We start from the raw sequence: 25,532 nt of genomic DNA, 5'->3' as shown, positions 1-25,532 counted from the left end.
AAAAGCATGACTCCTTAATAAAAAGAGAGATGTTGAACTTCCAATTCAGATTTTCTGTCTAGCTCATAACATGAAAATGAGAGTTTTTTTTTTTAAATAAATAAATGTAGTAAGGCCACAAGAACTATTGAACAAAACATTTTTATTATCAATTCTAAATAAAATCAACAGTAAACAAAAATCAGAATCACAATAGTGGAACAATTTCTTTTTCCTTTTTTTAACATTTTCAAAGCTGCAGCTAAACTTTAAAAAAAACTAGGTAGAGGGTGGGTCAACATTCTATACGAGTACATGTACTAGATATGAATTTCATACAATCTGAAGGCTTTTGTGTCACAGTACTTTCTTTTGTGTTGGAACCTCCTGCTGTTATTCATTTCTAGAGAGATCTTTGTCATTTTATTAATAGACTTCAGCAATAGTCTCTGTAATTTTTTTCAATTTTTATGCTTTTCTTTCAGTGCCATGCAATTCATAGGAGTATAGCTAATGTATTCAAATATGCCTTAGTTTGGGTAAGTTATCCACTTGAGATTTTTTTAAATAATAGTTAAGTTTCTTGCCTTTTTTTGTTTTGTTATTTTCTTAAGTATCTTTTGTCATTTCAAGGAGTCAATGTACTTTTGTTATTTAAAATCTTGCAATGTCTTGGTTAGAAATTCTGATTTATATCAAGCCAAGAAATAAATAATTCAATATTTGGCTGGGAAAATACTTAGCATGATAAGCAGCAAAAGTATAAAATCATGTGCATTTAAAACAAAATATGTAAACCTGTTCCACATATTGCAAAGTGTTCTTCAGTTCAATGTTTCATTCTAGTAAAATGATAAGAAACTTGAATTTTTCCAAGTTATTTTCCTTTTTAAAAGATGAGATGAAAATACATCATTGTCAAATTTGCTTCATATTTCATACCCATAACATTATAGAAAAGGCAAAAAAGAAATGAAGGGAAAAACCCACTGATGTTGCAACTCAATAAGCCAAAATTGTTGTATCATTCTGCATTACACTATGCAAATGTTGCATTTAATCTTAAATAAATTCTATTGTATTGTATGTTAATGGGTCTTTTTGAATAACAAGGATCATACGCTCCAGGAAAACCTGCAGATCCTGGAAAAGTCAGGGAAGTTGATATCCTTTCCAAAAAGTCATGAATAAGTCCTGGAATGATGTAAAAAATTGCCAAAACCGGGAAAAGTCAGCATGTTTTTTTTTTTTTTTGCTACTGATGGAAGGGCCTTTTGCTGATTGTAAAATTAGATTTCCAATAAAATCCATGCAAAATACGCCTTTCACAAAATATTTTAGCATATCATTGGACCCTTCACAAAATTCTTCCCCGAAAAAATTATATACAGTAAAACCTGCAAAGTTGACCACCTGTCTTAAGTTGAGCCACTCCTTAAGTACTGCAGTGCAAAAGGTCAACTTACACAGGTTTCACTGTAACATGTGGCATCGCAAGGGGTGCAGTCTGCCCTGGGTTTCACCCGTCAGGGAGTGACACCCAAAGTAAAATTGCTAGCTTTTGAAAAATATTAAGGTAAAATGTATTTTTAAGCCTACAAATTTGAAAATTTTTCTCGAAGAGCGGGGGACCCCCAGTTCCCTTATCCCCCACTCCACATTATGGAGTGAATATTATACTCAAAATTAGGTACATATTGTCAATAGCCCTACTAGTGACTTTCTCTTAAACCAAAAACCTGAAACTCATTATCTTTCCCTATGCTTGTGATACGTTTTTGAAATAATTAAGGGCCATCAATTTCTTACCCCCCCCCCCCTATTGTTTTGACCTCAAGTTGGCCCTACACATATCCCTTTAGGACAAGTTATTATATATATATATATATATATATTAATATATATATATTAGGGTGGTCCTTATTTTTGAAGTTGCAGATATTTTACGCGACGCCCCCTTAATTTGTTCCATTTTACAAATAAATGATCCTTGCAAAATTTAAAGCCAATCCATGAATATTAACACGTGCCCCTAGGGCTCTCTTTTTTGAGTTTCGAAGAAAAAATTGCGGATTTTCTCATTTTTATGTAAAAATATTCTAATGTTTTATATTTAAAGTAATTTTGAACTTCAATAGGTGCTGCTACTTCCAGATCGACCATTCTCTCACTTTCATTCTGTAAAATTTAACATGTTACAGAGAATAAAATGTACACTAATGGCCTTGTGTCAAGTGTACCGCTCTTCTGCGATTGTTCCAATCAAGCAGCAGGGTAACGTTTCTTCCCATCAAGATGGGCACAAGGGATTCTATAGTCCATTAATTAATGACCTAGGCCATTAATGAATGATCTTTGGCAACAACAAATTGCCTCCTCCAGGCTTTGGGGGTGTTGATTTACAAAATTCCCTGTGTATGTAATAGGTGTGTCAAATAGAGTCGCAAGGTTTCAATGCTATAAATATAAGTAATTGCAATTATATTTTAATTCGCTGTTCTTTAGTTATAAACATACCCAAATGCTTATACAATTTCTAATTTTTAAAATATAAATTTCGAAAAATCCTCGATTACTGTTAACATAAAAATATACTGTATTTTCCGTAGATAAAATATAAATTTTAAAAAAATATCCAGATCGGAACAATGTAGAAATCTATCTATCCTAACCTGTTGAACTTTTGTTTTCTACAGCTGGTTTACCACAATGCAAAAAAGCTTGACAACTATTGATATCTGCTCGCCTTTTATCACTGTTAGACAAATGCCATATTAGAGATAAAGGTGTTGTTCATTTATTTACAGCCTACGTAGATGCAGTAAATTTAAATCCAAATGACATAGTGATCAATCGTACATTCCTTAAGAGAGCAAAAGAAAATCTTCGAGAGGTAAAATTAAATTTCATGAATTTAAATTTATATTTTGTAGTTATTCACTGGGATACAAAGCTACATCCAGATGTAACTGGAAAAAGAACGCCTACAGGATTGCCGTGATAGCTTCAGGTCCTAATATTGAACAGCTACTCGGAATTCCTTAGATATTTCTTCAGTTGTATATGATAGCTCTTTATTGCTAACTGTTCTAGCTGTAGTGTTTGATACAACAATTTGCAATACCAACCGTATAAATTGTGCATGCAATTTTTTAGAGCAAAAACTGAACGGTGATATATCACATTTGGATTGCCATCATCATGCACTTGAAATCGTACTGCAGAATGTGTCCTTAAAGAAGTTCTTGCCTTTCTTAGTTCTAGATCAAATATTCAATTATTTAAGCGCTTTAAAATTTTGTGAAAAGATCTCCATCATTCAGAACTTATAACATTTCTATCTAGTACACATACCACTTAAATTCTAAAAGACGTAGTGAATGACATATTATTGTTCGTAAAAAGCGGAATTGAGAAAGATTACAGAGAATTCTCATAACTTGTAATAATATTTCCTGGTGAATTTCCTCCTACAGGGATATGTTTTTGGCAACCTGGAGTTTATCCCTGAACCACATGGGTGGCAAAAGGAATTTTTGTTTGAAACTTTTTATATTTAGGAAACAATTTAAAGTGACCTTACATGAAAAGAAAGCCCTTCAATGCTTTTTTACAAAGCTGTTTCACAATTAAATGCTTTATGAATGTATGGTTTTTCGCAGCAACCCAATCGAGGCTCCTTTGAATAATATAATATGTCTGAAAAACTAGCAGCGTACAAAATAACGACAAACATGCAGCAGAAACTGTAATTGGAAAATTCACAAATCACTTACGGTATTTAGGGGATAAACTAGTAGCTTTGTCCGTATTGGATGAAGGAATTAACTTTGAAGATAGGAAAAGACTAATCCAAAAAATGCTTGTGATAAGGAAGACGTGTCTGATGACTGTTTAACAAATTTCAGATAACAGTAGATGATTTAGAATACTTTCTTAGTAAAGATGTTTCTCTTTATAGAGTCAATTACGAATCAATAAAATTGTTTGATAAGTTGCAAATACTAAAAGAATTTTTTCCTATTTGAGCCTGATTCACGGCAAAATGTTTAAGCTATTTAAAGGGAAGAGAGATTGTTAAAATACTGAAAATTGTGAATGATGCAACTGAAAGAGGAGCACAATATTAATCGAAGAATTTCACAACTAATTTACCAAATATGAGTCAAAACGCAATTTATTTTACAGACCGTCCAAGACTATCGGAAAAAATACACACTATCGAGATACATTGAGAAAAGCGTACGATTAAGGAAAGTTTCTAAAACTTTATTTCATTCTTATTCAACGTAAAATCTTTAGATGATATAAAGTAATTAAAAAGGTTAATTTTAGCGCTACCTCACTGTAAAAATATTTTGCAAACCTAGGGGAAACTATGTACTGGGTCTGAAGTAAAAACTCGGAAGATTTGTGGGAAAATTATCAAAAGTGTCAAAGTTCAACGGCCTAGGGGCACGTGTTATTATTGACCGATCGAGCTCAAATTTTGCACACGTTACTTTTTATTATAGTGTCACAAAACTAGGGGGCGTCACTTGTTGAATTCCGAAAAAAAAAATTTCCCATATAAATAAGGACCACCCTAATATATATATATATATATATATATATATATATATATATATATATATATATATATATATATATAAATTTGCTGTTTGTATATGAACACTGCAATGAGAATTAGTTTAAAAATTTTCAAACGAACAGAAATGGCTTTTAAATTGTATAAGCTGTTTTTAATTTTAATGAGATCCTTTGTTTTTCCTTTCCTTTTAGCAGATTGTACACTTTTCTGTTGTGTAAGAATTAGTTTGGAAGAGTATTGTCAGTGGTGACACAAGGGAGTGGTCCAGGGGGTCCGGACTCCTCCCTTGAACTCTTGCATTTTTTTCGATTGATTTTGATTCTATGTGTTTTGTTTGTGCATTAATTCCAAACAAAGACTACAATAATTTCAGTGCTAATAAAAGAAAAAATGGAATTCTCATTTTTTTTTTTTTTTAATTGTGCACTTTTCCTGTAATAAGAGATCTTTTTCGACTTCGAGGAGGCTAAAAACATACTTAAGTAGTACCATGTGTGATGAACGTTTAAATGATCTTGCACTGCTAAATTCAAGCAATGTAACCATCACACTCTGAGGAAGTTATAAATGAAATTGAAAGAAAACTTTATTTTATGCTATGATGTTTTGTAAGCATATAGAAGCAGACTGGTGGCTATAAATGATTAAACCATAATAATCGTATTTTTAGTTTTGTAATTGCAGATTATAATGGTTTTTTTCTTATTAATTATGTTAATTAGTTATTCAATGATTCATTTTCACTGCTTTTTATTCTCGCAAATCGATAAATCAAGTAAATATGTTTGACGTCATGTTGGAATGTGATATGAGAATGGGACTTCCAATCTTGGACCCTCCCCTAACAAAATTCCTGTGTGCCACTGAGTGTTGTATAGGACAAATTTTGTCTTATATAATTCTCATATTCAATTTACAAGTTATGTATTGAGTCTTACATTGATAAAAATGTAAAAAAAAAAAGAAAACTTGAAAATTTAAACATACTTCTTTTATTTTAATCTTTATTCCAAATTGTTTTTGCAATGTTAATACACTTTTATGTGCGCACCTTTCGTAGGTCAGAAAAGACTTAGACGATTTTCAACTTTGTGTTAGGTACTAGCAAAGTCAGAATTAACCTTCTGAAGGGTGAAGGTTTGGTCATTAAAGTCTTTACATCAGGGGCGGATACTATAGGGATCATGACCCTGACCCTCCTCCTAAACCATCAACAATATTATCCATCCATAATTTTTGTGTATGACTGTAATTTAATAATTGCATACAAAGCTGATGAACGTAGAATTTTACGCAAATATATGATTTAATCATTGTGTTCAAATTATTTATGAATAAAATGTATTTTTCTGCACTCTTTATAATACAGTAAATTTTTGTTTTTGTAAATATTTGACGCAACATTTGTTTCTTTTTTTCTGAAATTAATTAACACAGTTTATGCCTTACTAGTTGCCTTACTGCTGGCCAATTTGGTGCTTTTCCTTGACACTTAAAACATTTTCAGAAGTTTTTGGGTATCCAAAACACTTTACTTTCTAGCATGACTCCCCTCCTTTTCAAAATACCAATTTGTATCTGTTCCTGCCTTATATAGATATAAACTGGCAAACTCAAATTGGCAATATGTGGTAAAACCAAGTATTGCCAATAACGATTCTAGTGCCACCTACATGCCTTTATCTTATATTGTACTAATGGGGAAAAAGCTTGAGAAGATTAAGATCAAAATAGAAAAAAAATATGGATAAATCTTAAATAGTTTTTTTTAATGATTTTCTTTATTGGTGCAAAACTTTATCAAAACCCTGTATTTTATACAGCATTTTCATTTTAAAGATAAAAAAGAGAAGTTTTTTAATTTAAATTTTCATAAGCCAGACTTTAAAGTCTGGCTGTAATAAAATTTGTTATATTTGAACTTCTTGGCACTTACTTTTTGACTCTATTATTCACAATTTTATATATATATATATATATATATATATATATATATATATATATATATATATATATATATATATATATATATATATATATATAGTTTCTCTTTAAAAAAAAAAAATAATAATAATACTTTTATAAGACAAATGTTTCTTATTTTTAGGGTACTAGCACAAAATATAGTCCGCAAAGAGTTGGTTTGCAGCATATAGTGCATCATGAAGATGTTGTACAGATTGTAAAGAAATGATATGAACTCATATTAAATGATATAAATAATGTTATTTCTGGTTTATTTATATTCTTTTGTTACAGGCTGTTTTTTATTTCGGTAATATATGTCCATATAAATTTTTTGAAGTGGAGAATTCATTCATATTTCTAACTTAAACTATGAAAAGATAAGAAATGTATATTGATAAAATATGTTTTAAAAATATTTGAAGAGTTGATTCTATGCCTTGGAATATTTTTATGGATGAAGTGTAAAACTATTTGCCAAAAAATAAATCTGATTTCGACTTACTGATTTTTTCTCTTATGTAACAATGCTCTATTATTTACACTAAACTCTCAGATCATGATAATCATTTCAACCTTTGAAATTATTTCTTGATGATTTTGTTTTTAAATTTTTGAAGGAATTCATTAAATTTATAGCAAATTGATTAAAAACACAAAAATGAAAGGTCAAAAGCGATTTAAATCACCCTTTTGCAGTTCCTAGTGTATAAAAAAAATTAGAAACATTCTAAACATTAATCAACATTTGGTATCATAGCAGCACAGTGTGTTAAACCTGCAGCACACTGGACTGACATGTTGGGAGCACATGATCCAGACTTTGTGGTGATTAACTTTCTCTGTCACAGGTTACATTCTTAGGCGCTTCTTGGAATTTATTTTTCTCTTTAAATCAAAGTTTTTACTGAGGTTCTTAAGTCTCAAACGAGAGCAATTCCAGAACAATCAATGTTTATCCAATTGGTGGTAAGGCTAAGGAAGGGAACCATTATCATTGGTAACATAAATCAGAGAAATTTGGTGAAACAAATTGGGAGAAAGTCAGGAATTTTTTTTTTTTGAAGATCCTGGTGCTACTTTGATATGTACATTTAAGTTTAACTTTTACCTATCTCATATTTTGATGTTACGGTTATCATCCATTTACCTTTTACGTTTTTTCAACCAAAATATGCCATTTTTTGGTATTCACCCTAGCCTTCGGTCAGGCTCAGATCTACATACCTGCAGAATCCCCAGTGCAGGGGGGGGGGGGGCTCTGAGGGGACCTCAGCCCAATCCAGTGGGCGGTAAGGGGCCCTGGTGATTTTTCGCAGAGGGGCCTCAAATTTGTAGATCTGGTCTTGCTTTGGGTAACATATCCACAAAAAATATTTACTTACCTACTGGGTTTACGCGATCCACATCTTCAATGTTCCACTGAGTGATGTATTTCTATTCCTTGTGGAAAAGGTTTTAAACTTTTCATCCCTACTGTCTCTACAGTGCACAGTGCAGTGCAAAAAAGAAAAGAAAAAAAAAAACTTCTAGCAAGAATGTGGATTTTCTATTGAATCAAGACAATAATCAAAACAAAACAATTTTTTCTTAACAGTTTATTTCTAATGGAACGACAATAAATACAATTATTAAAAATCACACACTTGTAGTTTTAGAGAAGAGCATTTGAAGTGTAGATGCAAAGATAAATTGTTCTACAACAAAATAACGTTTAAATAATTGGCAAATCTTATATTAATGTCTTTGAAAAAATTAGACACACATTAATACTTAAAATGGTGCCATTTCAAAAATTTAAAATTCATTTTACTGGCTGGCACTATGGAGTGATTTTATGTTCATTATTACTGGAAAAGATCATAGTAGTATTGTGTACAGTACAAAATTTTCAAATAAGGAACATTCTTGATACTTGCAACATTTATTGGACAGATAGATTTCATATAGTGATTTCTTGTAGGGTCATATAGTGATTTGGTTTATTCAGGGGAAAAAAGAGCTGTGGTATCAAGTGTTAAATACAGAGTTGAAGTCGTTTTGCACAAGGGAATGCTGGATCCAACTGATGCCAAGTTTCCACATTTTGATTTGTTTGGAATGAATTCTAAGAAAAACATGTAAATGAAAATTACTTTTTGCAATCAAGAGATGTTCATATTTTTGGAGTTCAGAGGTATTTCCTTGTCTATGACGATGGGTTTTGAATAAAAAATGTAATGAGCTATATCTTCAAAACGTGCAAATTATAAAAATAATCTTTTTGCTATAAGAGTGATTCCCGAACTGTTAACTGAAATTATTGGAGGCTTATTAGTTATGAAACTTGAATTTTGCCCTTGCAGTGTAAATAAAGGTTATGCAGTGAATGGCACACATGTTTTATTTATTTTTGTCTGTTTGTAATAATTATACATTGAGAAGGGTTCCTTGTCTTAAAAAAGTTTCAAAAGCACTGTGCTTAGGTTAAAGGCCAAGAAAAAAAACGTGCTCTGAATGAGCCTTGTGCTTGTATTATTTCAGTTTTGTCTATATTCGGAAAATAAATAAAAGTAACACCAGTTTCCTTGTGTTCCATATTTAAGGCAAAAGTTTTAAAAAGTGATGTCAACATTTAAATTTTTAAGGAGAGTTTTGGTACTTAGAAAAATATCTTACTCTGAAAAATATTAAAATAGTTTTCAAAACTTAAAAAAAAAAAGAATCAGGATCAAAAGAATTGTTTAACAGTATTTATTATAAATAATATAGCAGTTTGGTTGTAGTGTCGTATCTGCTACAGATGCATATGAAAAGGTTATTGCTATGCGTGTTTTGACTTTTTACAAATTGGACAGCATGTTCTATAAGTGCAGGGAACAAAGCATGAGAAAAATTCATTCATGGGGTTTTAAGTCAGAATTGAGACTTCTTTTACCAGAGTTGAATTAAAATGCGTTTTGTTTCTCATTTGACTTACTGCCGATAATCCGCTCATAGAATTACAAAAAAAAAAAAGAAGAAAAATATTTCAACAATCGTGGCTTAAATTCACAAGCATTTTTCTGTCATAAGTGCCCTGTGATGAGAACCAAAATTTTCCTGCACATAAATAAAATGAGTTGTAAAAACTAAGAATTCGAAGAATGAAATTGGAATTTCATCGAAGTTATTAGATTAACAATTCTTCCCCTCTCTTTTATGGCGATAAAGACCCCAAACGTACAACCATACATTAACGTTTTTTAGAGCATGTACCTCCTGAGTGAAACAAAATGCCATATTATTTCAACCTGGTTTTAGAAGATCGCTTGCAGCACAAACGATGCTTTAAGAAAATGATGAATTCAAGAAATTCAAATTATCTTCATTATTTAAAGTTGCTGCACATTTTTTTAAAAAATGAAACTGTTCAAATTGAAGTGACAAAGATCATATCTTCTAGTGACAAAAATTACATAAATATGATACTGATAATATACAACTGTATCCCTTGTCAGCTTGAGCATTATAAATTGAATGTTAAAAGTTTGTGACGTCTTTATGACTCAGTTTTCTGATATGAGTTTCTTGTTATGTTTCCAATGATTCAAATGCATTGAATACACCTGAAACTAATCATCTTAATAAAGTAGACAGCTGAGAAAAGTCTCAGTAATTTTACAATGTATTAGAATTTCACGTAACTTTTGGTGTCTATATTTGGATCAATTTGCGTTTTGAGGGAGTTTTTGTAATTTATCCTGTCTTACTGATTCAGCTTTTGAAAACAAGAAGTAAACCAGAAACATCTGTGTTAATTTCCTACTGAATTTATGATGATGATCTTTTTTTTCATTCTGCATGTTCACAGCCTTACTAGTAAATACATATAAATACTATTTTAAATAATGTTACTAACACTAATAATCATTTTTTGGCAGTCGAAATTTAGTATTGCAAAGTTCCATTTTAATCTGACTTAGCATTGCTCCATAAAAGTTCAGGTATTTTAAGTCAAATTTTGTAGCATTATATCTATTTTTTTTTAATTAATTAATAATTTTTTTTAAAAAATATCTTTTTTTTATATTTGTATTGTTTTATTATGAATCTCAATATGAAAAAAAACCATTTTCTTCTTTACAAAATAATTTTTTGCTAAGTGCCCATAAAAATGTTATTAAATTTCAATAATTAGTATTGATAGCAATGTGGATGAAGAGTTTTTCTTTATTTACTCCACTGCACTAGGTAACTTAATCAAGCTGAAGAATTAATTTTGTAATCTCAGCTTTGTAACCCTTTGTTGCTCTCTGTGCCGAATCGTCGGTTTTTTTTCCGTGCCGAGGCAAATCTTGAAATTGAGCCATCTTCTTTTAAGTTTTCATAACGTCTCCGGAAAAAAAAAAAAAAAACACATTACTTGACAAATAGGGTTTGTCACCTCACAGAAGTTGTTGCCTGGCAATGGACCCTGAGTTGCTCTCTCTCTAGATTCAGTCTTAGTCCAAAGTAACTGTATTTGAGCTTTATCAGATTTTGAATAAAATTTACACATGTAAGTTTTTTCTTTCTTGTAATGGTTTAATTTTTATGCACACAAAAGTGCTTCAGTAATTAAGATGAAGCCTAAATGAAAACTAAACCTTCATACATCAGTGTTTGAAACAAATTTCGTGGGTTTATTTTCTGAGCCGAGCAAATTCCTCAGATAGAGTTCTAGTAATTTATTCTGGATGTGTGTTTTTTTATTTTTATTATTTCATGGTTTTAAAAACAAGCGAATATGAATTTCTGACCAGGTGATCGTTTAGATTTTTTTTAGCATTATACTGCCGATTATTTAACCTCCCTCCCCGCCCCTCTTTTTTTGTGAAATTGTTGAAAAAGTAATACTTTTTTGCTGTTTTGGTATATTTATTTTATAGATGGTGAATTCCAGCGGTAAAGGAAGGACAGTCTAACAAAAAAATCGATGCACTTCTGTCTGTGAGCATATGAAAATACATATATATTTTTTAAACTGATGCATAGACTTTTATACACATCATAGTAAGTTGCTAAAAAAGACAAAGCTAAGATTTTTTTTGTTAGTAACTTTTTTTTTAAATCAAATTTAAAAAACAATAATGGGAGGACATTTTTGCGACATGATTTTCACGCTATCATGTTCTATGAAAATTAGAGCACATACTGGAGTGTTCAATCATTGCATTTTGACCTCTAGTTTTAAAAAAATAACTATTTTAAGCATATGAATCATGTATTTGTTAAGGGTAAGGGAAGGACAAGTCCAAAGCAATTAAACTTGGTGAATTTCAACTTACAAACATTTATTCAGCTAATACAATAGTTTAAAACAATGATATCTAATGCCGGAGCCAACTGTTATATTCTGAATTCTTTAAATACTCAATAATTTTATCATAATCCATAGAACAATTATCTTCCTCCTCAGCAAACATGAAGGTCATTCCCACATTATTACACATTCTCAACAAGATATTTCTATTCCTTCATTTTCTATATGAAGTACCTGTGCAACATTGCTCTTTTTAAATTTCTTTCCCTTCCATCCAACTAGCAAAACTTGTCCAAAAGTCAATGAAACTTCTGGCATATTCTTATGATTTGGTGTTTTTGATTTAGCTGTATCTTCATTTTCAACATTGTTTACTGACTTAAGTCAGTCAGTTGACTTTAAAGTGAAATCTCCTTCAATTTGTTGAAGTACTTACTACATTCAATATCATAACTTGTTACAGGATTCAAATAGCGCACATTTTGTGTGTCAAGATGAGAATGGATATTTTTAGATCATTTTTTCTCCATCTTTTTGAAAGTTGATCTATGAATTTACTGATCTCTTTGCAGTACGTTTAATGGTTTAATCAATGCTCTCAACAGTCCTTTCCTGTAACTTGTGGCAACAAATCCAGGGCTCCCAAATGGTCCGCTTTTCCCGCCAAAGTCCGTTTTTTAGGGTCAAGTCCGCTTTAGACCGCTTTTTTAGCATTTTGGTCCAATTAGTCCGCTTTTATATTATTTTTACTTAAAAATCAGATTTTAAAAATTTTCCATTACGTTAAAAGGTACTGTACACCCAAACACGCGGCCGCGGAGCCTTAACCTGACTTTCCCGTATTATTTCACTTCAGATAGACGTCATTACTCCTCCTTCAACCGCTGCAGCATGGAAATCCATTAAAAAAAGTTTTGGGGGAGGAGTTATGACGTCGAATCGCGGAGCAGGGTGCTACCGATATTTCTCGGAATTTCAGCCTCATGTTTACATAATCTCGCGTTTGAAATTTCAATCCTTTTGCATCTTGTAAATATTTTGATGTTTATGACAGTAGGAAGTTATTTTGACATATACTACTTTAGATTAGCTTATTTTTCGTTTAATTTCAATAATTAACGAAGTACTTATTTTGGAAACTATGGCAACATTGAACTTACTCGGACTTCGCGGAAAATGAGTTTTAGTGTTTGAAATTTCAATCTTTTTGCATCATGAAAATATTAAAATTATTTACCCAATCCAATGTTATTTTCCCAAATGCTACCTTAGATTAGCATGTTTTATGTTTAATTTAATAGAAAATAAATAAATTTATTTTATGGGAAATATGCCAAAATTTGAACTTGGTTCGTGAGAATTTGCTTATCTGAGCTTTCAATCGTTATGCATCTAATAAATATTTTTATATTTTTGGCAATTTGAAATTGTTTTGACATGCTACATTGGATTAACGTTTTAATTTTTATTTAAATAACTAAAAAATTAATAATTTTTTGTTTTTAATTAAAATTTCTAGTTTTGCAAACTTAATTTTAATTACTATTAGCTTATTTTCGGTTATTACTGTTTTTTTATGGGGGGGGGGAATATGAAATGTAAACAATTGAGTGCATAATATTTTAACTGTTTGTATTTGAAACAAATTTGAATTATAAAATTTTATGAAGTTGAATTTATGTACATCATTTCACTGTCATGATGCCTGCAAAGAGGGGAATTAATCCCCCCCCCCCCATTAAAGTTCAAAGCACTCATGGCCTTGCAATCATGGAGTTTTTTTTTTTTTTAATCTAAGCTTTATGATTCTTGAAAATATACTTTGAATATGAAAGTTGCAAAACTAAAGTCTCACGTGATCTGCTTCTCTTTGTCATTAAGTATTTCAGACATTGTTATATTAGGAAAACTTTCAATACAGCAGATCTTTTATCAAAGTGTCTCTTGTAGAAAAAGCAGTTTGTTTTCCTCTACTTTTTATATTACTTCCTGTTATTTATATGCTAGCATTAAATGAAATGTGCATGCAGTATTTATAGTGCGAATTTAGGGTAGTACCTTGAAAAATATGTTTTTATTCTTGAAAAGTGCTTAAATTTTTTTCTCCCTAAAGGGTATGAACCCTGTGATAAGAGATTAAATTTAAAATCCAAAAGTATAAAATAATTTTATTATAAACTGAGTTGTAGCTTTGTTGAAAATTAAAACAATATTTTTTAGGTTTCAGTGTGAGTCATAGGGAAGTGCAAATTTCTCAGCAAATAGTTAGATGAAACTGGTGAAAATGGGAACACACAAAGTTAGAGACTGAGGAAAACAACAAGAGAATAACATTCTTTTGTTTGGTGTATGATAACGCTATTAAAGACAGAAGAACATAAAAATAATTTTAAACTAAATAAAGATGAAGGGCTGCTTCATCTATCCTTCAGTGAGACTACCAGCATCCATGGTTCAAGTCAAAATGTATCATGCCTATTTAGTTCTACAGAGGCTGCCTTAAGTGCTGAACTAAGTGCCCCCCCCCCCCCTCCCTCATCCAAATATTTGTGTAAATAATATTATTCAATGGATAAAAAGATCAGTTTCACAGGTGATAAAGGAATTGTATCATTATTATAGTTAATTAACGAATTATTTTCACCAATTTAACCCAGCTGGCAACTAATTTGCCTTTTGGTGCTTCCCTGGGTTTAACTATGAGTGGTCCTCCCAAGGTCCTCTTTTTGATCCTAACTGGTCCTCTTTAGTCCTCTTTTTGATCCTAACTGGTCCTCTTTAGTCCCCTTTTTGATTGAAAATGGTCCTCTTTTACCCTTTTCTGAAGCTAAAATGTGTTGGAAGCCCTGCAAATCTGAAAGCAATTTCAATATTCTATTGTTCCAAATGAAATTTAGTTTTTAAGCAAATGTTTGTGCTTGAATTGACTTCTCATATCACAAACATGTCGTACCAAATGATTTTCACATGCTTAGAATTTTTAAGTGTAGTTATCATAATTTTCATCACATACAATAGAAGAAATAAAATCACGAAACAGTTTTTAAAAAAACATAAATAAAAGTTAAATTTTTAAATAAAAGCACACATAATTTTTGCATAAATATTATTTATGTATGTTTTAAATGTGACTACTAACTCTAAATAATAGTTTGTTTTGTACTAGCATTCTAAAATTTTACCTTGTACCAGCTCATAGTTAAATGTCCTTCCATTACTGTATTTTTTTTGTCCTTCTGTTACCATTAAAAACCGTATAAATTAAATCTATATTAAAATTCTAACTATGCCTCCTTGACAAGGGATATAATTCTGCTTTGCATAAGAAAACATCAGTTTCTATACCCAATAGGTTCTTGGTGAACTAACTGAGCTGTAGTATTTTGGTAACGGAAGGACATCAAATTGTCACCTTAGTAATAGACCTATTTCATGTTTGAAAAAAAAAAAACTTTAAATTACTTACCAAAACGTTTAACTAGACATTCAATAGATAAAAGTTAACCTAAATACTATATGCTGCTAACAAGTTTATTGAAGTTACAGTATGTAACAAAAAAAGAGATTTTTTGCTCTGTAAATACCACTAAGAGAAAACTTGACTTTGCACTTGATTTTCTAAAAGTCATCAAACTATTTGGGAAAAACAGGTTGGTCAAAACAGGTCAAAAATTCAAGAAACTCATTTATTTCTGAAGAGAATGGTATATGACCGGTGACAGAATATTAGTTTTTAAAATTCAAGTGTCATGTCTCCTTTTTCCTGGAATTCACCAGATGTGCATTTTCGCCTTCGTTTTCCCATTAGATTTTTTTTTTCTCAAAGTTAAAACTTCTTTATGGGATAAAACTTTTTAAAAGATTTTTACCTGTTTGTACGTTTGAAGATTTCTTTCGCATAAGTGACCTCTTTGGTGAATTATAAAAAAAAAAAAAAAAATAGGGTAGAAATAAGTACATCAGAAAGGCTCTTATTATTGTCTAAAATGATATCTTTTTTTCATAAGAATCAAGGACTTGTGATTACAATAACATTTTTCCACTTCTAATCCTACATGAATTAGAGTTGCTGAGCCAAGGGACAGTTGTAGGACAACATTGGAAGCCTTACTACTGAGTCACCACCTAAATGGGGATATTTTACACATATTTATAAGTAATATATATGTATACATAATGTCTTATTTACATACAAAACGGCAACGAACTTAATTTGTCGATGGACCTCTTTTGAGCATTAGCAGTTGGCCGCCAGTTTTCTAATAATTTTCTCACGTGATTAATTTATAGGAAGTAGTACTACAAAAAGAATAAAATGCACCAACATTGAATGACGAAATATGTACATAACTGAGGAAAAAAGTTGTTACCTCAAAAACAAAACTAGAAATTTACAAACAAGTAGGATTTTATGTAAATGGTTGCTCAAAATATTTAAAGAAATGGTTCTTGAATATAATTGAATCATATATTTTTTAACAAATAAGATAACATGAAAATCTTTTGGCTAAGATCCATTGCTTGATAAAACTTTTTATTCAATCATTTGCTTTAAAGAAATGAAAGTCGCAAAGTGTTCTTTAAAGTTGTTACCAAACTATTGTGGCCAAAATACATCAATGTATCGCTAAAAACTTGTTTAGAAAAGGTTAGAGAAGGTCATAAGAGTTCGGTCAAAAAAGGTCCTCCAACTCAAACCATGAGGTTGCTAACCAACGAATAACTTTCATTTTTAGTTTAATTTTAATAGTAATACCTAAGTTTACTGATTACATAGTATAACAATTTTGAATCATTTGTATGTAAAATTCTGTTTTAAATCATGAAAATTAATTGCTTCTTAAAGTGAAAAGTATTTGGTGACTCACCATAACTGAACTATTTTGCATAGTAACATCTGACAAAGGATTTTGTATTAGTTGAAAGAATTTTTTGATTGTTAAAATATAGGTTTTAATATAGGATTTTTAAATGTAGTACAGTAACCCCCCCCCTGACGGACACCCCTCAAAGGCGGACAACCCTCTTATGCGGACAATTTTTAATTCCCCGGTTCCAAGGCAAACAACATTATTAAAACTCTGTCCTGCGAACACCCCTTTACTGCGGACAAAAAAATTTGTCCCGTTAGTGTCCGCATTAGAAGGATTTCTCTGTATTATAACTCTTAAAATCCTCTATTCATTGAACCTTTTTAATTATTGAGATAAATGCCTTCATATGAACAGAAACCTTGGAAAGAGTTTTGCTATGGCAAATTTTTAACCTTTCTAATATGATTCTTTTTTTTTTTTTCAGGAAACAGTAGTTTAATTACCAGTTTTGTCATTTCAAAGTAAAAAATTTTTTGTCATCGATTTTAATAATATGGTACAAAATTATCCTATGAGTATAGAAATGTAATTTGCTCAAATCTTTTAAATACATTATATTTCACAACATGTCATATTCATGGAAAAATATTTAATATATTTTCTCAGAAAAACAGAAAAAAAATCACACTAGTTCTACTCTGAGACATGATTATGTAATATAAAAAAAAACATTTAAATTCAATGGAAATGTATATTCATTTTGTAACCTGAATTGAATTTTATTAAGTTATCATTATTATTTTATTATTTATATTGTTATTATTATTTTATTATTTATATTATTATTATTCCATCATTTCAAGCCCGAGCTGAGCAATAAATGAAAAAAAATCTTCTAAATTAAAAAAAAAAATTAAGTAAATTTAGAGTTATTTATCAAATATTTGGGCGTTTATAGGGGTTTTTTTTTTCCAAGGGTAAAAAAATATTTCTTTTCTAAGCGTCCAAAGGTTTATTGGGAATGTTTTGAATATAGTGATGCTGTTAGCAACCTCAAATGGAATCATGCACACAGAAAAAGCAAAAGGTTTCTTCGTTTTACGGAACAGTTCATAATACTAGGGGGAAACGAATATGGATCTCAATATGCATGGACGGGATCCAGATCACCAAGATCATCAAGATCAAGGGCTGCTGCCTCCAGGGCAGCTTTGCACTCTGCCCACGGTTGATTCTGCAAAACATCATGATGCTGCTGTTGCTGTTGGGACAACTGAGGCCTTTCCACAACATAAGATGATGTTGCATTTTGGACGGTATAGCCGTTGATGAATAGGCCGTTGCTGTTTCCATTAGACATTGAGTTGTTCACACTGTTGCTGAAAGGTACAGAAATACTGAGCAGAGGGGTGAGGGTAACATCTAATGAGGAATGCTGAAATCCCCACCAGTCCGTCGTCATGCCATTATGGGTCGCAACTGATGATCCGATGCCATCGAGATGATCAGCTGTTGCGGCCACCAAGTCCAATTCATTAGGCAGATCTTGACAGCTGCTACCATCAGAACTGAAGAGGTCATCATTGAGGGCCAACGCTGTGTTGACAACAGACGATATAGAGTCTTCAGGCCTGTACCTATACAAACTCTCAAGCTCCAACTCTGGATCACCAAGGACTTCATTCCAGCAAAGATCATTACCAGCGTTGTTCTGTCCATTAATGGCTGGATTTTGCCTCAAATTTGTCAAACCAGCATGAGTAATGGGCTCCAGGGATTGGAGTACTTCTGTGTCTTCCTGACTGATCGATCCAGGAGGTGTTTTATTATTGCTATTAATTTGAGGTCGTTGTGCACACACCAGTAGCCTATCAGCTGGGAAATCACATATGTTATTCGAACTAGTTGCATAGGCAAAAACTTCTTGATGAGAGGTAGGAGGAGATTGTGTTATTACTGGCAAAGGTTTGAGATCGGCCATTATTTCTATGTCTGAATGAGCAAGGAGAGATCCGGCGGAACTTGGCGGAGTATCTTGTTGAAATGTTTCTAGAACTCTGGATAACGTGTCGGACTGTCCTTTAAGTTTGTTATTATCTCGCCTTGCCTTCTTTGAATTCGAGGTTCCTGTTTGTCTTTGTGCTGGTCTCCTCTTCTTAAATATCCCATCAACCAAGGATTCGGCATACTGAGGATCTAGCCTCCAGAAACCTCCTTTCCCCGGTTCGTCTTTACTTCTTGGAATTTTTATAAAACATTTGTTGAGCGAAAGATTATGGCGAATGGAATTCTGAAAGAGAAAAGAAACATTATTGTAATCAAATAAAAATGACAAGTTCAAATAGGTTTTCTCTACTGACAATCAGTTTTTATTATGGGCTACACGTGAGGAGGTTTTTTTTTTTTTTTTTTTTTTTTTTTTTTTTTGTGTGTGTGTGTGTGTGTGTGTTTCAAAACTTGATGATTTTATTTTACTTGACTGTCCGAATTTCAATGTAAAATTATGTCAAAGGCGGAAAAATCAGAATTTTTGACTGTGGTATCCATTATTAACTTTCAATCAATAAAAATCAAGATGAACAGAAGTACCGATCAATCGACCACTTTGCCAATTAATCGACAAAAAAAAAAAAAAAAAAAAAAAAAAAATTCAAAACAATATTTTTTGAACATAACTTCAACAAAAAACGGCGATGAATACAATAAATATATGTAATTTTCTACAAACATTTCGATAACTTGTTGTGTGAAAGTGTACAGAGTAAAAATTGAATGAAATATTGAAAAGTAACCTTCACAGCTGATATTCACAGAACACTGTTTTGAATAATGAATTTCCAGGACTTTGAAATTGCAATGTGAGAAAAATGCGTAAAAAAATCCCCCTCCCCCTCCCACCACATATTTGCAATGAATAGAAAGAATTTTCAATTCATATCAAGTCCATACTTATCCCATCCTAGGCCATCTCCCCCAGTCTTATCACATCTTTTGCCATGCAGCTACTTTTTGTTTTTTCGTTATTAATGTTATTTTTATTTTGAAGCACAGAAATAAACAAATGTGTATATGATATCACTGCAAGCTCCCCTTAGCTCTCTCCAAGGATAAAAGAAAGAAAGATAAGTACACTGATGCTTTTGTTTTCTTTCTTAAAGAAAATCAGGATCATTTCCTCAGTTTATGTTATGATACCCTTACACCAGTTTTGATAACACAATACTTTTTTTCCATTATTTTGTTCCTCCTAACTATGCGTGTTTTAAATTTTATGGCTTACTCTTTAAATTGTTAATTTTTGATTCAACAAAAAATTAATTATTTAATATTCTTTCTTTCTTTTTTTTTTTTTTGAAAAATGTGCATTCATTACTGTTATTTTTTTACAAACTGATGGTTAAAGTTTTGTTTGTTTCCAATTTTGAATAAAGTTATTCATGTTATACAAAGTTGCAACAATTTTTTTGTGTCGATACTTTTTTTCCTTTAGCACAGTACTTTTTGATAACCTGATATTTTTTATAAATAATTAAGGTCTTGGATTAAATGGCTACTAGTAATTAAAAAATAAATTAAAATTAAAAGTGCTCCCAAATTTACCTGTGATGACAACAGGCTATTCCTAACGTAATTTTATTAACAATGATATGAAAATTGCTCCAAAGACATCGGATAACTTTTGAAATTATTTTGGGAAAATTAAGAAAGTGGAGACTAATGAATTGTTACTCAGAAATAAACTATTAACTATTTTTAAAGACAAAATTATAAAAGAAAAAAAATGGTAGAACTGGCTAGCGTTCAAAATAACCATTAAGATCATTCGGTAATCGGCCAATTTGCTTATCGGCGCATCTTAATACGCAGGGCCCGATTACTGACTAGGCCGTGGCCTAAGGTCCCTGTTTTTTAGGGGTCTCCAAATGGCTAAAATTGTTTTAGTCAAGGACTAAAATTGCATGGTTTGACAACAGAAGCCCCCCCCCCCTCGCCAAAATGTTTGGCATCGGATCAACCAATATTTTAGTCGGGCTCTGTATGTACAATATAATCATATGTATGCAGTTTTTGTCAAGTGGATTATAGAACCATTTCAAGTGCTCTATGTATGACGTCACTCAAGCTGACATTTCCATTGCATAGTGGAACTCCCAACACGTCAATCTGCCAATAGAAGTATTATTTTAGATGCTAGAACTATATATTTTTTTTTTTAGAGCAATGACAAATTGCTTCTTTACCTCATCTGACCGTTTTTACGTTCTTATAATTTTTCGTCCCGGGTACTCTCTGCGAGTACCACCATCCACCATTCTCTACAGGTGCTTCTGCTCTGATCCTTGGCCTCCACCAGCAGCACTGTCGCCTGGAATCCTCTCCTCCTGGGTGGTGGCGTTCATATCCTAGACACACGCACGAGCAAGCACGCCTACATACCACCGCCCAGGAGGAGGGACATTCTCGCGGGCGTTTGTTGCGTGCTGGATGCTGTTTTTGTCTAAAGAGGATTGTGTAAAGTCGAGAAGATCGGGTATAAATAGAATCAATTCCTTGATACAGGGAGCCATTTGTAGAAACAATAAACCCCCAACTAGTAGGGTCCTAACACAACTCGTGATTTTGAAAAACATAATTTTAATTCAAGATATCAAAATTCAAGTTATCACTTTTTTTTAAGTCCCGAAGTATTTTAAGTTAATTATTTTCAACAACACCACTTTTCCGAGTGAAAGAGAATAATAAATACACGTATGTTTAAATTGTTCAACTATTCTGATAATGTTTGAAGACTTGTAAAGCTCGGCAACTCATTACATAGATTTAATGTTCATATAAATAATAAGCAGCTGTAAATCTAAAGCAATATAAGCGACCGAGATCAACAATTAATGGATCAACCTGTTTCTTTATTTAGCATCAATGTCGGAAACTGAGTATTCAGCAACATTGATCGCTCTAGATTTCATGCGCTGTTTCCCTCAAAAACTGTTCAACCATTCCATATATCCTCCGCTATAAAACTGAGGCTTTATGTCATTAAATCTTATTATCTTAGATCGATATTAGCATTGTGTTCATCAACAGCTGCATATTTATCTTTTTTATTCAAGTAATGAAAGTTTGAATAACCTAATATGAATTTCTCTAACACTGGTTCCCAAGTTGGGAGCAATTTGACTCCTCATGGAGGCAGTAAGTTCGTGAGGCACGATAGGGGAGCGATGAGTATTCAAGAGAGAAAATAAAAATTAATAAAAGCCACTGAACATGGAAATTGAAAGCTTATACGAAGCCTATTGTAGCAGTTTAAACAAGGAATCACAATAAAAAAAAAATAGATTAAAGTTCAGAAGCTTCCTCCTCACACCTCGGTTGCAACTTAAGGAATTATTTCATCATTCATATCCAAATTTATGAATTTTCAATTTTTAAAAAACTTTTAAGTGTCAGTGATTTGATTCCTCCAGATTCCAATCTAAGGGAAAATAGTTTATAAAAAAAAACGTTACTTCTGTTTTTGAAAAGTACGTCGTTCATTGATCTTAGTCCAGTTGTATTTCCCTTCAAACACCAACCAGTTAGTTTTTGTGTGTGTTGGGGGGGGGAGGCAAAAGGTACTTTTATTTATTTATTTTTTAGTTACATGTGATTGGATAAAATTGCTTTATTATTTACATTCTACTTCAAAAATGATATGTAACATTTCTATATTCAATAATTACTCATTGCTACTTCCTCTCCCCTCCAAGAAAAAAGGGTTGGGGGGGGGGGGGGGTATGGGTTAAAGTCAACTTCAAGAGAGAGGCGATAGGCCCACAAAGATTGGAACCACTGCTCCAACATATGTCGCATATGTTAGAGTATACACCACATAAATATGGTGTATGCTACAACATCTAACATATGAGTTACATATAATGTGGCACAGGTATTTCTTATAGTCAAATGCCCGCAGTTAATGGAAAACCTGCTTTATATTTCTGCACATTATTACATGATATTAGTTTTAAAATATAGTTTTGATATCATAAAATGTATACTAACTGATAATCGTATAAATTTAAAATCATCAATTTGTTAATTTATTGCAACAACTCAACAAATAATTTTAATAATCAGTTTTTAGATTTATTTAGCATTTGAATTTTTTACATAATTAACTATTTTGAAACACAAAAATAAGAGAACAAAATGGAACCCGATTATTTAGGGAGGAATGGAACACGTCCCATTGTTTCTTATTTAATGTTGCTCCATTCCACCCGTTGTTAAATATTTTTCTTAAAAACTTTTACTGTACGAACATTTTGACTAAAAAGAATCATTGAAAAATAAGAATTTGTGTTTACTTCTGAGGTATAAAAGGTAGGTACCTCTGTTTTTAACACCAACACTACAATTGTACAGTTAGAGTCAGGCAAGAGCCAAAAGCCTTTACATATCGAGTACACGTGTTGTTTTGAAAGACATAATTAACATTTTAAAACCGTTTGGTTATTGCATGTGACACATTATTTAATACAACACTTAAAAATTATTAAACTTTAATAAAAATTTTGATCACTGTTTTTTCGGAAATTTTCAGTTTCTTATGTTAAAACTCTTACAACAGAGCATTCTTAAAATTTAAATTAATTCTTCATGACCTTGTTCTACTATAAAATGGATATCTAAATCTGTATGTCGTTCTGATACAACAAACATAATTTTTTGTAACATTCTTTGTTCAAGGATATATTTACAGACACACTCGAAATTAATCATATTAAAAACATTTTCACAAGGAAGAAAGCTAATAAGTTTTTTACTTTTAATTATGAATTTTGTGTGTAATTGATATTATTTTACTAAAAGAGGGAAAGAAGAGTTTATGACCCAAGTTTTTTATTTTTATTCTTATTTTACTTTTCAAGTACAAAGGTATTTATTTAACTTTATTTTGATGTGTTCAAATGCTGTTTGTGTTAAAAACGGAAAACCTAACTTTTACAAATCAGAAGTCAGTAATAATTCATATTTTTTATATGATTTAAATATGAATCCCCCGACATGTTTGAAGAAATTATTCGGTTGTAACTTTATAGAGGAAGAGTATAGTGTCTGATTACGGTAATAATTTGAACTCCGATTTATTTTACTATGTCAGTTTATTTGTACAAAATAAATTCGCTGTCATTTCTTGAGAAAGTTTTCAAAGATTTTTAAAGTACGTTTTAATGTAACCTTCAAATTTGCCGAAAAAAATAATTTTAAGCACAGTAGAACCCCGTTTATCCGGTCCTTGTTCATCCGGATCTAATTTGAAGATTTGTTTTTATTTTTGTGTTCACATAAATAACAACTTTTAAATTATGGCAGCAAGAACGCAATTATGAGTACGCCAAAGATTCAATTTTTGTTATCTTTTGATGATGAATCGTTTCCGTGCCCGTCCTCTAATCAAACGCCAAAATCTGTTACGCTCGTAGCTCCTTGACCGTTCGACCGATTTTCATGAAATTTGGCACAAAATGATTTCGTAGAATAGGGGTGAGCACTTCGAAGCGATTTTTTGAAAATTCGATTTTGTTCTTCTTCTACTCCAATTTTAAGCCTATTTTGCCGTGCGAATTACCATGACATGGACGAACAAATTACAATAACGTGGACGAGCAAATTAACATACCTTATTGGCGAGAAATTCATCAACCATTATTTGTAAATCAATGTACATGCGAACCAAATGACCTTTTAATTTTCTACTACGGGCAAAGCCGTGCGGGTACCGCTACGGTAAAATAAAACTGAAGTATAATAGATAACAAAAAAAGAAGAAAAAAATGAAAAATTTGTAGGTACTGCCCTTTATTTTCTCACAGTAGTACTGTATTTGAAATTGAGATTCAAGCTACGCAGCATTATGCCACGTAATATTTATTCATTAGTTTTAGACGCAACAGCAAAATAAATCAAGTAAATGCAGTTTTGTCCAACTGTATTTTTTATTTGTATAATTTAACATTAAAGTAACGATTTATTCTTTCCGTTACTAAAAACTACAAAAATATTCTCAAATGTAGCACCATTTGTTCTCCAAAGAAGAAATTTCTTCTTGAACAAGTAAAAACGAAGTTGCTGCTTGACTAGGAAATACTTTTCTGAAGTGAAAAATGCGACTTGATTTCATAAATATTCAAAACTGATGGCGCGTGTTATGTTAATGAATTATAAATCCCTTAAAATTGCTACATTGACCTTAGGGCGTTGCCTTCTTCTGAGAAGTGTGTAACAGCTTTAGAACTTCACAGATTCAGTAATAGGCGACATCCAGTTCATTTTAACTATTTTTATTAGTAAAAAAATACTACTCGTTTGATATATACAGAGCTGCCAACTTTTGAAAATCCAAAATCGTAGCAGCATTTTGCAGGGGAGGGGGGCGTGGCCGCTGCCGCAGATTTAAACATAGACACAGTGATGAATTGTCAACAGTATAAAGAACAAAAACACTTAACAAATTTCAAATATGATACAGAAAATATTAAAACGGAATAAAAAAAGTTTATATTCTTCATGGAACTTTTTGGCAGTTTTTCCGTTTTTTTGCCGAAGATTCAATGATTGGATCAGGTTTTCGATATAAAAACCGATCCATCTTTACACCATGCAACTTTCGAAGAGCGATGCTTGTTGTGCGGAGACCGTCAGCACACGTGTAAAAGTTTGATTTTCTAAACTTAACGGTTTAAAATTTTCATCCTCTTTTTACTTCCTTTTACAAAAAAGGAAGTATTGTATTCGCGAAAAAATTTTCACTCAAAAATCGCCCTTAATTTCCATTTTGCTCACCCCCAAATGAATGTTGAGTTTTTTTTTCGATTCGACCACATGCGGAAAAGTGCCTAAGAATGTATAGACACGCGAAATATCCATTTTGACC

At 31.6% G+C, this 25,532-nt stretch overlaps 2 protein-coding genes across 2 annotated transcripts in view; one reads left to right on the top strand and one right to left on the bottom strand.

The window, feature by feature from the left end:
- The window catches only part of LOC129221648 (developmentally-regulated GTP-binding protein 2-like), a gene marked incomplete at its 5' end in the record, with an annotated part of 33,079 nt that extends 26,049 nt beyond the window's left edge, over window positions 1-7,030 (top strand). Inside the window, 2 exon segments of the mRNA XM_054856174.1 lie at window positions 465-518; window positions 6,678-7,030. Of these exon segments, the coding sequence (XP_054712149.1) occupies window positions 465-518; window positions 6,678-6,764 (141 nt within the window).
- Window positions 7,031-17,753: 10,723 nt separating this feature from the next.
- Window positions 17,754-25,532, bottom strand: part of LOC129221431 (forkhead box protein J1-B-like) — a 49,316-nt gene continuing 41,537 nt past the window's right edge. The window contains exon 2 of the mRNA XM_054855917.1: window positions 17,754-18,902. Coding sequence (XP_054711892.1) covers window positions 17,754-18,902 — 1,149 coding nt within the window. The remainder of the gene's footprint in view (window positions 18,903-25,532) is intronic.

This window comes from Uloborus diversus, chromosome 4 (genome assembly GCF_026930045.1).
Source record: "Uloborus diversus isolate 005 chromosome 4, Udiv.v.3.1, whole genome shotgun sequence".
NCBI lineage: Eukaryota > Metazoa > Arthropoda > Arachnida > Araneae > Uloboridae > Uloborus > Uloborus diversus.
The sequence above is the reverse complement of the archived record's forward strand: the minus strand, read 5'-3'. Positions and strand labels throughout refer to the sequence as shown.